Genomic DNA, 14,024 nt, shown 5'->3' with positions numbered 1-14,024 from the left:
AACTCCTTTATTTACTGTTGGGTAGTTTAATATACAGTACAAGATCATCGTGTGTTTGTGGTGTCACTGTCCTGTGTGAGTCATGCATCTATAGGAAGTCAACTTGTCATGGTGTCTAGAAAACAACCTTACATTCAGCTTTGTGACAATGCATTTTCCAGCAGATCTAAGAGGGTTTTTTAAACAGTCTATTTAGGCTAAGAGGAAGGAGAAATTTCACAAAACATAATGAACACTTCATCCTCTCAGTTTATCACAAATATTTCACTGGATAGGAAGGGAAGCCTATGAAAAAATGTCAGGATATCACAAGCACAAGGGCCTCACATGACATTTACTCTTTGTCAGTGTGTGACAAGCTCTGAGTGCTTTACGTGATGTCCAAGGACATGACTAGATAAGATGGCCCAAACTGCTTTGTCACCCCTCTGACGATGCAAGTTCAAGATCCCTGACCTCAGCAGGTGTCAGTGAGTATAGGTTTCTGACATGTCCTGTGTTCAGGGCTCACTCTTAACACTCAGCTCATTCTTGACTGTGTGTTGTGAGTCCAACCGCAGATGCTGAATTTTACTTATAGAGAGACAAGTCTCTGACTCGATGTGTTTTGTCTAGTAGAAACTGCCACCACAGAAGAAATAAATAGCATAATATTGAAATAGCCCAACAAATAAAGTACAACTGAACAGAAACTTGTACTTAAGTTACATTTCACCACCGGAAATGAGAATGGAAAATCCAGACTTTGATGAAATGAAGTCACATGCAGTGGAAATGCTCAGATTACTCCACTTATTACTACCGCAGATTTACCAAATCTAATATTATTCTTTGATCTGAGGGAACACGTTGCATCTGTTCTGTGTTGCATTTGCAACTGAAATCAGTTATGATGATGTTCTGCTTGAATGGTTTTAAACTTCTTACTTATATTCAAATAAACCTGTATGCCTATAAAATACTGCATGGACAGTTCAGTTTAGGACTAGATGTTGCAATCCCTGATGCACACTTGAGACTGTGAGTGGCAGTAATAGTGCCATCTAGGGGTCCGATTGGGAGCCAAAGGGTTAGATGGATAGAAATGAAAGAAAGAGCATAGGGAAGGCAAGGCAGACCCAAGGAGAGACGTCTATAAGGACTGAGCTCTCCCCCATCGGACTGGGCTGTTCACTCTACCTCCCCATACTCCCTCATTTTGATGAGGGAAGATAGGGGAGAAGAGAGAAGGGAGGTTAGGGAGGGTAAAAGCTTCACTGGGGTCATCAGGTGGGCTTATATTCAGGTAAACTTGTATATGTAAAGTTTTTTTTTTAAAAAGATAACTGAACCTATTTGTTTCAGTTCAACGTTACCGGTTTAGATGTGTGAAGGGTTTTGTTTGCCTACGTGATGTTGTTTGGTCATGGACCTTCCACGTCCAGATACGACGTGAAAGGTACCCTGGGTACGTTGGTTGTTGACGTTCTGGGACACTGTCAAGTTCTGCCTGTTACATGCATTGTCTTCTTTTAAAATACACTTCTGTTTTCACAGGAAATTTAACGTTTACATACAGTCTCTTTCAAAATAACAGCACTACGTCAGTACAACACTGCAAATTGATGTTTTTTTCCCTTCAACAACTAAAGCATGTGGTTAGGTTTAGGAGAAAAGAACAGGGTTTGTCTTTAGAATCTTACAGGATGCAAACACCGCTCTCTCAGGTGAAAGTTGTCTCGTGTTTGTTGGACCCATCTACCACCACTCCTGCCTGCCCTAGTTGGACTTTCGCTACCTTCACTTTCAACCTTGTCCCGCCACGTTGTCCCCTGACATCGCCAGGCACCGTTAAACTATAACAGCAACTGGCCGCGTATCATGCCGACATTGAAGGATGCCTTTTTTCATTGGTTTCTGGCGCTGCAAGCCACTGCCCAGGCGCCGGATTTCAATGACTTCGGACAGAGACCAGACTCTTCATACAGTACAACCTATTTTGAAGGCTGACCCACACCGCCTACAATAACACAAAAGAATTGCCACACAAAATATGAGCATAGCGTTTACAAGTGTACAGAAAGTATCCTGCTTTTGTTTAGTTCAGGTGCTGGTACTGTATGTATGAAAGAACATGTTGGGATTTTTAGGGGAGGTAAACCTTATCTGTTATGAAGGCACTTTGTTAAAATCTGCTCCTGGAAGATAGACTAAAAGAAAAACTGGAGGGCCTTGTGTTTCTGGCGCTGTCAGCTGGTGCTGTGTTCTTAGTAATTTATTTGATGAGTATACACCAGTTTGTTACAGAAACAGTGGCCACGACTAAGAACGTAAGACCCAAACAGAAAAGTCCTTTAACATCATGTAAGGTTGATGCATCCGGGTCATAAAACACACATGACTTGATGTAATAGTTCTGTCCTAATTGGAGTCATGCTCATATCAAAAGATGTCATAATAGCTGACTTAACTTCATGATTTAAGAGCAGCTATAGAGATGAAAGCCCTTTGTTTGGAAAGGCTTTCAGTCATGACCTTTTAGTGACGGAGACAGACCCTGTTGATCACATGGTGATTCAGCCATCCGTCATATGTGGGTGTTACCGCCTAATGGAGATAAATATCCATTTTATTATTCATGACAGCAGCTAGACCTGAAGAAGCCTTTCAGATGCGTAACTAGAACTCCGGTCCAACAAGAGGACTCTAGACATTTAGTCGACCAAGAGCCCCAGAACATGGAAGTATTGTATTAAAACCTCTAGAGTTCTTAGCCATTTTTTCCTATGTTCGGTCCGCCTGGTCTCCTTTTGTTCTAACACATGTAAAACCTCAGTCATGTTGTGTACACCATTTTTTCTGGACGAACTGGGCCATCCGAATATGTATGCTGCAGCAATGTCACATTAAACTGGCCCTGGCTTGTGGACAGTGGTATAGTGCCGGGTAATCTACCCATCTACCAAGTAGTACACCCACCTCATGAACTACAACTGTACCACTACTTGTACACAATACAGAGGTCCCTGGTCTGCACAAACTGACAAAGCTTGGATCCACATTCTTGTCACCAGGAGGAACCAAGAACATATTGTTGTATAAACTAGGCACTAGTTTGGAAAAATATTTCACAACTGCGATTCAATGTAATTCAGCTGTGGGGGTGTAGACCAACATTCACACTTTCCCGTGTCCCTGAGCTTAAACCAGTGGAGTCTGTTGTGGCAACCTACTGCAGCCTTTGAGAAGTGATTGTCACCGCTTCCAGTCAGAGCAAAAATGTCCCTTTTCCCAACGTCTTTTGTGGTTAAATGACTCATTACATCCAGCTCTGAGTTAACTGATTGAGTTAGGACAGTAACGTGATGTTGAAGCAACCATGAGCTCTAAATTAAGAGGGAGAGGCCGCACATTGGTTGTCATGTGTTGGCACATGAGTGAATGTATAGGGCCTAAACTCACATATTAAAGTGTTTAGCTTGTTGTACATGTTAATGTGTGTTTATATGAATGAAAACCAATCCTCTTTTACCTTCCATATTAAAGAATCAACATAGACTGAGATGACAGGATGTTGTACAGTTGGATATTAAATGAGTACTACTTGTTTTCTCCCTCAGAGGTTAGAAACATTGTCAGTCTAGACAGACAGTAACTGAATTTGATGGTATGGAACTTCCTTAAATCATGTGTTTCAGGTCAAAACCCCTCAAGGGTCAGGTCACATAAAGTGTGGATTGAAAACGGTCCCCACCACCCATTGTGAAATAGGTGATTACAGCCCTACAGTATCAGGTGCAGTGCTTTACAACATGAATATGACAAAATTAATAAATTAGTTGATGAACAGAAAAAAGAATCATTTATATCCATAATCCATTAATTGTCTCAGTCATTATTCATGCACTAGGACATTTTGATGAGCATTTTCACAATTTTTTAGTCAATTAATTGGGAAAATAATTACAATTTCACCTTTGACCACCAAAGTCTAATCAGTTCGAGGTCACCACACTCATGGTGACCTCGACCTTTGACCACCACAATTTAATCAATTCATCCTTGAGTCCAGGGACGTTTGTGCCAAATTTGGAGCAATTTCCCCAAGGTGTTACCGCGTTTACAAGGATGCAATAGACAAGGTCACAGTGACCTTGATCTTTAACCTTCTACCATCAAATTCTAAAATGGAAGTTTGAGTCAAATTTGAAAAAAGTCCCCATAGGTGTTCTTGAGATATCCCGTTCACAAGAATGACAGATGCAAGATCATGTTGACCTTGACTGTTGACCACCAATATCCAATAAATTCATTCTTGAGTCCAAGGATGTGTGTGCAAAATTTGAAGCAATATCCTCAAGGTGCAATAGATGAGGTCATAATGCCCTGACCTTTGACCTTCTACCATCAAATTCTAAAGTGAACGTTTGTGTCAAATTTGACGAAAATCCCAAAAGGTGTTCTTGAGATATCTCGTTCACAAGAATGACACAGACGCATGGTCATGGTGACCTCAACCTTTGACCACCAAAATCTATTAAGTTTATCCATGAGTCCAAATGGACATTTGTGCCAAATCTGATGAAATTCTTTCAAGGCATTTTTGAGATATCAAAATATTGCATGGGACAGACGGACGGAAAACCCAAAAACATGATCCTCCGGCCAAGGCTATGGAGGCATGATAAAAGTTCATGGAAATGTGTTTCTGAAAACATCTTAGGCGAGAACAGCACATTAATGGATAATAAAAAAAAATCACTAGCTGTTCTATGAATTGAGCATGCTCTGTAAATCATCATAAACAAATTAAACTATGCTTCTTTTTCACATTAGCAGTTTTGCTTGTACATCTCAGAAATTAAGACCACACGCCTTGTGCAGCCCCCTTCTTCTTCTTAGAAGTCGTTGCTGGAGTTCAGTGACCTCTGGATTACCCAGAATGCCTCTGACATGTTCAGTAGTTCAAATAGAATTAATGAAGTAAAACAATATGGCAATTCAGTCGGGTAACGAGGCTGAGAATTCAGCAGGAAATGGATCTAACTTGATTTACAGTAAAAGAACAGCACCATCTTCCTGTCCCATGCTGTACAGCAGTACAACATCTATTTGTTGGTTGGAACTGCCACCATTTGAATGATGGTCTTTAAACATACAATAAAAAATGATTTGTGAGATATTCAACTTAATTAAGTTGTTCGAGATCAAAGCAAATCATGTTGGTTGTACTAAACTTACTGAGACAGACTCACAGGATTTACTCTATAACACCAGAGTTGGAACTACTTATAAAGATACATGCAAACTGAAACCTGATGAATCAATATTCAAATGATACACAGATTTAAAAGGTTGTATCAAAAGTACAGTGATTTAACTTCATTTGTTCATTAGAGAAAAATTAGTCACAGTTTGTTTACTACTCCAATTGGATTACCTAACCTGATATAATTCAACAGACAAACCGCTGTGTATGTTGTCCTCAGCGAAGTAGGTATACATCCACTCACAGTGAATACATGTCTGTAGTATCCCAGCAACCTATTTCCATTATGCACATGGTAAAAGAGGCCGGCACTAAGCAGTCTGTCAATGCAACCTCTTTTAAAAACTGCATTTATTTTACCTGGTTTTGTTATATCATGAAAAGATAATACATTCAAGTAAACATTCACAGCTCAATAACTGACACACGTCTTTGTTGACACACTCGTGGTTTTAAATAAGTTTCAAAGTTGTGTTTCTGCACAAATTTCATTAAAAAATTTTTTTTTTTAAGACGTCAGTTGAAATCTTACAGACTTTCCTCTCAACACTGATACTATGTATGCTTTTTTTGTGAATCTCATCACATAACTGACAATAGAATAATAATTATTATTATCACCACTATTACTCAAAGCCTGAAGATCAAGTCTACAGTCTGAAGAAACTGAGACAATGATGAAACACTTTACGGACAAATTATGAAACAGAGAGGGAAATTGAAAATGCAGAATGTGAAATTGTTTGGATGGCGGTAAGTTTCAGAAAACTAAATGACAACTAAAGCCCTTTTTACATAGAGATCCCACAACAGGGCCGCAACAAAGACCCGTCATCACACTGGCTTTCTTTGTTTATATAAAACCAGGTGTGTGATTTTAGATAGCAATGCCAGCATTCCAGAATTAAAAGAGGCATGAAGGCAGTGACGTATAACAGTATGTGTCCACAGGGGCATCCTAACACGTGCAGGGGCACTGCCTCCCAGCATTGTGTGTGCCACGAGGCTGTCTGCTCCCAGATTTTAAACCAAACCAACATGGCAACTTTCTCTTAAGTTACTACCACAATAACCGCCTCATGGTTATATGTCTCCGCAAACCCGTCAAGTTGCAGTTGGAGTCTACATCCATGTCTGTGAAAACATGGATTCCTCACACACATCTTCCCCCCACAGCACACAAGATCCATACAGTCAACACAGTTTAAAGGTGGGCACCAAAGATTAGTGTCACCAATTCATTATCCAACCAAATGTCTCCCCCTCTGTTCCTGGGATATGATGTTGAGTTATGGCCAGAGGTGTTTTTGGGAACATTATGACATCACAGTGAAGTTGACCTCTCTCTATATAAAATGTCATCATTTTATCCTATTAGACATTTATGTGAAATTTTGTCATAATTATTGTATGAATGTCTGACTTATGACCAATAACATGTTTTGTGACCTTGATCTTTGACCTTCTACCACCAAATTCTAATCAGCACCTTTTTTAGTCCAAGTGGACTTTTGTGCCTAATTAGAGGGAATTCCCTCAAGGCCTTCTTGAGATATCGCCTTCACGAGAATGAGACAGACGGAGGGTAACAGTGACCTTTGAACACCAAATTCAAATCAGTTCATTGTTGAGTCCAAGAAATGTTTATGTCAAATTTGTAGCAACTCCCTTAAGGTGATCTTAAGATAACCTGTTCACAGGAATGCAACAGACAAGATCACAATGACCTTGACCTTTGACCTTCTACCATCAATTTCTAATCAGCCCATTTTCTTACTTAAAGCGGACGTTTGTGTCAAATTTGAAAGTCCCCCAATGTGTTCTTGAGATGTCCTGTTAAAGAGAATGACACAGATACAAGGTCATGTTGACCTTGACTGTTGACCACCAAAATCTAATAAATTTATTCTTGAGTCCAAGGACGTTTGTGCCAAATTTGGAGAAATTTCCTCAAGGTGTTCTTAAGATATCACATTTACAAGGATGCAATAGATGTGGTCACAATGACCTCGATCTTTAACCTTTTACCATCAAAGTGGACGTTTGTGTCAAATTTGAAAAAATCCCTAAAGTCGTTCTTGAGATATTCACAAGAATGGGACAGACGGACAGAAAACCTGATAACATAATGTCACGCCTATCTCCAGCAGAGGCATGAGAACAGTTGATCAAAATGTGTTTCTGAAAACATCTGAGGTGAGAAATAAGCCATGCAGTTATTGAATCTGTCTACATTTTAGATGAACAAGGGTTACTCAGAAGTTTTTGAGGAGTTTCCAGAGACATCAAGTTGCGCCGCACTCCTGATTTCCATAAAGTAGCCTACATTCATTTATGCTAAAGAAGACTGGACGCCCTGTCTCTCAAAACCAGAATGCGTTGGCACTGCTGCTTACATAGACGGATCCTGTGGACACGTACTGTGACATAACTGTGTTGGTCTGTAGTGTGGAGGGTAAGGATCTCCTGGACCTCATTATTTCCCCAATCTGCAGACATTTTTGGTTGCTGTTCTGTTTGTTTGAGTTAGCCATTAACTGCTCCTCACTGTTTTGGTTCCACACATAACACGTCACGCCCATCCTGTCCTGCCTGCTGTCCATTTTACACTGTCAGCACTGTTACTACCTCTGCTGCCGGCTGAAGGGCGAGACAACTCTGCCCTCCATTTCGTGATCGTACCTTTTATGGGTAAGGAATAACAATGGCATTTCCACCTTGAACAGGCAGTGTAAATGGGGCTTAAGTTAAATCATCTGGTATATCTTGAGAATGAAAGCAGCAGACACAATAATCTCACCACAAGGTCCATTCAGTAGCTGTCCTTGAGCAGTCGATTGTGTCACATAACCTTCCTAAACAGATTGATTCCGTTGTCATGGAATTGCCGATGCTCACATTTAATTTCTCTGAGCACTTTAAGGATTTCTCACCGATGTTGGGTTAAAAAGTTGAGATGGAAAGTTCATGCTTGTGGTGTGATTATTTTGTCAATGTCCAGTATACTGTCTGAAGGTGAACTTTAGTTTAGTCTGATTGCTTATTATGACAAAAAGTAAAGAGTTAAAAACAGCTGATAGGAGTATCAACAGCTGCTGGTTTGTGCATCAACAACTTCCTTGTTTCACACAGCTGACTGAGTCTCGCTGCACACGTAGATGTTGCTGGGCCTCACTCTCCTGCGGCTCCGGCCCGGCACTCTGGGACACAGTCTGCAGCTCTTGGGGATAAACTCCTGACAGGCCTCCCTGAACTTCCTGATCCTCCAGCAGTAGATGACGGGGTTGAAGACCGTCTTCAGGTAGCTGAGCCAAAGGGCGCCTATGCTGATTGGGTAGAAGACAGAGCTGTAGTAGAACTGTCGGCTGAAAACAGCCAGCAAGCTGACCACCGTGTGCGGCAGCCAGCACACAGAGAAGCCGACAAAGAGGATGAGGATGGTGGTGAAGGCTCGGGTCTTGAAGCTCATGTCCACTTTGATCTGAGGGGGCCGCTGCAGCCCGGTGAGTCTCATTTTGCTGACCTGGTTGAGTGCTGGCAGGCAGGAATGCTCGCTGGTGTGGTTGTGGATGCGCAGGGTGTTGCGGCGCACTGTGTTGAGGATGCACATGTAAGAGTACAGCATGACAGCAAATGGTACAAAGAATACTGCTACTGCCAGCAGCACTGTGTACCCACGGTCTGCCAGAGAGTCACTGTATCCCAGCACACACTGCGGCGCCCAGGCGCCCCCAACACTTGCTGCACCTGTCCTCCACCCGACTACAGACGGCAGAGACACACACAGGCTCAGCACCCATGAACCTGCAATCAACAGTTTAGCTCTGTGTGGCGTCAACTTGTCCTGCCGCTGCACAATGATGAGGAAGCGGTCCACGCTGATTATGAGGAGTATGGACACCCCCTCTAGGACAAAAAGCCAGTACAGCATGATGGACGCTCGGCAGAACCCGCTCCCAAAGCTCCAGTCGGCGGTGGCCACGGTGACTGCAGTGAAGGGCATGCAGAGTAAAGAGAGCATTATGTCCGAAAAGGCCAACGTGGCGAGGAGGAGATTGATAGCGGAGCGCATGGCAGGTTTCTGGTAAACAATCAGACACACAATGGCATTCCCGAGGAAACCAATAGTAATCATGAAGATCATTATGGCTGCCAGGGTCACACGTAAAGTGACTGATATGAGGGGAGCTGCAGCCTCTGACGGGAGACTTTCAGCTGTGTCCTCTGCATTGTCCGGCCCCATGAAGCTGCACTCCTCCAGCAAGCTTTCATTACAAAAAGCCATAGCAGCTATTGTCAGGGGACGTCAGCCCAAAAGAAGGTCCATGCTTGATTACTGTTGTGGTATACACATTAATTTCTCCTCCAGCAGTTGGTGTTCCATGGCAATATCTGGGAGAGAAAGACAAGAGCATCAACATATGGCATTTTCAAAACCTACTTTGTGAAACTGAAAAACAACTTGTAAACAAAGGATGAAAATACAGAACAGCTTAGGCCTGACATTCTGCTGTAAACATGGCATCACCACAGAAAACAGAGTCTGTGTCTCATTAGTTAGTCAGAGGAGTTCAGCTGCTCCGTGATCTATTACTCAGTGAAAATTGTAAATATGAAACAGTGAGAGGAGGAATGACGTCGCCATGATGCTGAGGGAGTTATATAAGCCACAGGTCCGACCTACAGATGCACCACACTGAGAGATACAGTCAGATACACATGACAGACATGTGCTGCTGACTGGTTTGAGCGAGGTTGATGATTTACAGCTGCACAGACTCACATCAGTGCATATACAAACATTCATACCACCGACCCTCCAAAGCACACAGAAGGTGTAATCCTTCACACATGAACAGATCTGCACACACTGACACATCACATGTATTGTACAGTACACACCCATGGTACAGCCTGTCTTCCTTCCACTTAGCAGAAGCTCATTCTTGGATAATGCTTCAGTCTCTGATGCAACCTTGATAAAACAGAGAGGCATCCTCAGGACACACACGTCTGTTACTATGGTTTCCACCTGCTGCACCTGATGGTGGGACAGTGTTAAGGATGTGTTGAGGTCATTCTGGTGTTCAGGTCTCAGGTGTGGTTCTGCCAGCTGCACTGGCTCCTAGGAGCTGGGAGACAAGAAGACCAGTTAATGGGTCATAACCTCCACTGGGCGAGAGGCAGGGTACACCCAGGACAGGTCGCCAGACTATCACAGAGCTGACACATAGAGACAGATTCATGCTCACATTCACACCTACAGGCAGTTTAAAGTAGCCAATTAAGCTGCATGTCCCAGAAATATCCCACACTGACACGGGTCGAACATGCAAAGTCCATACGGAAGGGCCCCACATGGCCGGTGGATTCAAACCCTTTACAGTTATACTTAAGTATTAGGTTGTATATTTTACCTTTGTGTTATTGGTGGAGGGCATGTGGCTTATCAGTGAATGAGTATTATCATACCCTGATGTCTATATGTCCTCCTGAGACCCTGTGTCCTCATATGAGGACATCACAGTTGGGTTTACTTGACCTTACACTTTATTCTACTGAACTAAGACCTGTTGTCCTCGTTCGTGGACTCTTTTTTGTGCCATCTAGTGGTAGTAAGAGCACAGAACACTAATCCATGTAAAAACAAGATGGCAGCCATCTCTGCCAAGTCAGTCTGCAGTTGATCCTGACAAAAAACTGGACAAGGTCCAAAACCTGATCACATTTTATGGTTGAAACTTGTTTATTTATCATTAATAATGTTTGTAGTTTAATATGGCAACAAATTTGACCAATTTTAGCACCAGTTACAAGACAGGGCGCTGTTAATTAGGGAAGTAGTCATTTGAGGGTACTGGGACTTTATTATCATTAACGATGTTTAGTTTTTTTATACTTATCAGATCCTACTGATCCCAAATGAAATAAAAAATGCATAACAAAAGTTCAGGTCTCAGGAGGACATACACAGTGGCATCTAAACATATAATACACTTCCTTATGATAAGCACAACAAACAATACATATGTAACATTAGCCGAAAAGTGCAAAACAGATGTGATCAGTCAGCTTATATTAGGCATACAGTACTTACCCAGTAGCATGGCCGTGACACAATGTAGGCTACTTTATTTATTAATGACAAGCGCTATAACATAATACACTGCACAATATAGTACAGTGGATTGTAAGTGTTATATTTTGATAACACTTACACACGATAGTTCCCAGCGCTGGAGGTGCACCTGGAGCTCTGCAAAAGGACCCTACTGGATATTTTTCACCTGTCATAGTAATGGGTGTTACTTATTATCAAAGGCTTAGTGTCACAGTGAACCAGCATGACCCTGAAACTGAAGCAGCTAAATCAGGCATTTTAAATATAATTATTTACATCTGTGCTGATCATACTGTGACATGTCAAAAATATCTGCTGTGAAAAAGGCTCATGGGCTCAGTGATTGTTTTTTTTTCTGTGATAGTACAAACACAGAGTCACTGTAAATCTAAGGCTGGTAGTCAAAATAGAAACATATATATATATATATAACTGAGAAAATCTAATTTTGAATGAACCTACAACAGGAGGAATAACGTCAGTGACTGTAGCTACATTCTTGCACACAATAAACCTAATAAGCCACTGCATAGTGTTGCTGGTTGTTGCCATGGCAACAAGGTCACCAGTTCCATAGCAACCAGCAGCCCATACTCTCATCCCAGATGACAAAATATGTATTTTTTTTTCTCATCACAGGGTTCTCAACTTGGGACTTTTTTTTAGGATGTGGGAATCACACTCACAGTCACCACTGAATAAAAATACATGTTTGTGTGAAGCATAAAGCAAAGACGCCTCACTGTTAGACATGCAGGGGATAAACATGTCTGTGTTACGGTCTTCTTTCATGCCATTTTTTTTTGTAATATAATCAATAAAGCTTGACATTTATTGAGTCAAACGCAGGGAATAAATCAGCTAGTTAGAGAAAAATAAAACAAAGGCATGTGGTTGTAGTGAAACAATGGGATCCTGTAGCCTACATGACGATAAAACTACATAATTAAATGCTTTAGATTTTGAATTTTAATACATTTACCTTTCAAAATGATTTTGTGCAAATCATGTGAAGGAGATAAAGAGCTGATTTGCCCAGCAGGAGGCTCGTAGCTGTTTATTTCAACAAGAACAGGTGGTTTTCCTCACCTGCTCTGCTCTGCTCAAGATCTGATTAGATAGGTGATAAAAGGCTGTTGTGATAATACAAACACAGAGACATATCACAGCCTCAGAACATTATAAAAAATAAATAATTAAGGCTTTTTATATTGGATTTGATTAGGAAAAGGATCCATATGTAGTTACTAATTTAAATGGATTATGGTGGCTGATGTTTCCTGTGTGACAGGCCACCATAATTTATGTGTCCCTGTATTGTTAATCCATTGCTTACATGCAGTGTCATTACATTTGCATAGCGCTACCACTGAGCCCGAACAGAGTGTCCTCATATTTACAAACGAGTCTGTCTGTCTGTCTCCATCACCTGTGTCTCTGTCAGTCACTACTTAACCTGTCTGCATCATTGGACAACAAGACGATGCAGATCTTCAGATGCATTGTTACATATATTATAACAGGCATCAAAGACAGAATAGCCTATTTCCCCCTCATGCACAATCGGGGATTAAAGCAACAACCCGACACATTTCAAAGCTCTAAGCAGACAGAAACAGGCCTACCTACCTTGACGTTAGATTTGATGTCAGGTTTCATGCTTGTCCCCCGTCGAGACACTCAGCCCGGTGATCGCGTTTCTGTCTCCGTGCATGTCGAGCTTTTCCCAAAATATCCCACTTTGAACATTTTACTGCCGTATCGATCCGCACCGTGCCGCCTGCGGAGGATGCTGACGCCAGAGGAGCAGGTGGTCACTGATTTAAAGGAGCAGTGCGGAGAATAGATTTATTCAAAGGGTAGGATATTTTAATGAGGGTGCAGTGCTCCTAGGATTGTGTTTTCTCTTCAACAGGGAACATTTTGCATGCCTTAATTCCTGATAAATGAATGATGCTCTTTTTGTGCCAAAATATCTGCACTGTAAAAACCTCACCTTCAATTTGCAAAAAGTAGGCTCCTACCAAACACAACAACAAAAACAAGAGTGATAATATTCAGTGGTCCAATATACTACAAAGCTGATTGCACGTTAGAATTGTTTTTATTGTGGATGCACATTAAGGAGCCACATATGTAGGTAATTGTAGGTTTGAGGTAGACTATGTCACAAACAAAAAATTAAAGGTCCAGATCGTAGGATTTGGGGGCATCTACAGGCAGAAATAATTGGCCTATATAATATTCATAAATATAAAAACAGGTCCGCACACCAGAAACTGCTCCTTTTGGAAATCTCAATGTTTCCGGCACCCTCCCTTCATCAGACATGAACAACATAACGAGACACACCTCTATATATATACAACCAATGGTGGTTGCATAACAGATCATGTGCTAACACATGTAGCTATACAGACAATGAGTACAACAAAATGCAAAAGCACTACAAAATTACACTACAGGAATATATTTACAACCCCCACCCCCCTTATGGGACATGAACCCTGCTCTCCTGGGTAAAGGTTTGTGTTTGTTTGACCCATCCACAACCCCTCATGCCCACCCCATTTAGACTTTTGCTACCTTATTATTTTTATTTTTATTTTTTTTTAATTATATTTCAGGGCTTTTTGCCTTTAATGGACAGAGACA

General features: G+C 41.5%; 1 protein-coding gene across 1 annotated transcript; it reads right to left on the bottom strand.

Annotated features, from left to right (window-relative positions):
* Window positions 1–5,170: 5,170 nt before the first annotated feature.
* Window positions 5,171–13,151, bottom strand: gpr45 (G protein-coupled receptor 45). The gene is made up of 3 exons (XM_050048497.1): window positions 12,999–13,151; window positions 10,151–10,380; window positions 5,171–9,640 (listed from the first exon to the last, which is right to left on the bottom strand). The coding sequence occupies exon 3, from the start codon at window positions 9,531–9,533 to the stop codon at window positions 8,373–8,375; it is 1,161 nt and encodes a 386-aa protein (XP_049904454.1). The 5' UTR covers window positions 9,534–9,640; window positions 10,151–10,380; window positions 12,999–13,151; the 3' UTR covers window positions 5,171–8,372.
* Window positions 13,152–14,024: the final 873 nt, after the last annotated feature.

Source organism: Epinephelus moara, chromosome 7, assembly GCF_006386435.1.
Source record: "Epinephelus moara isolate mb chromosome 7, YSFRI_EMoa_1.0, whole genome shotgun sequence".
Lineage (NCBI taxonomy): Eukaryota > Metazoa > Chordata > Actinopteri > Perciformes > Serranidae > Epinephelus > Epinephelus moara.
Note: the sequence above shows the minus strand (reverse complement) of the source record. Positions and strands in the feature narration are given on the sequence as shown.

Bases quoted from the DNA above. Each gene is read 5' to 3' on its own strand.
- gpr45 (XM_050048497.1), bottom strand. From the start codon at position 9,533: ATGGCTTTTTGTAATGAAAGCTTGCTGGAGGAGTGCAGCTTCATGGGG.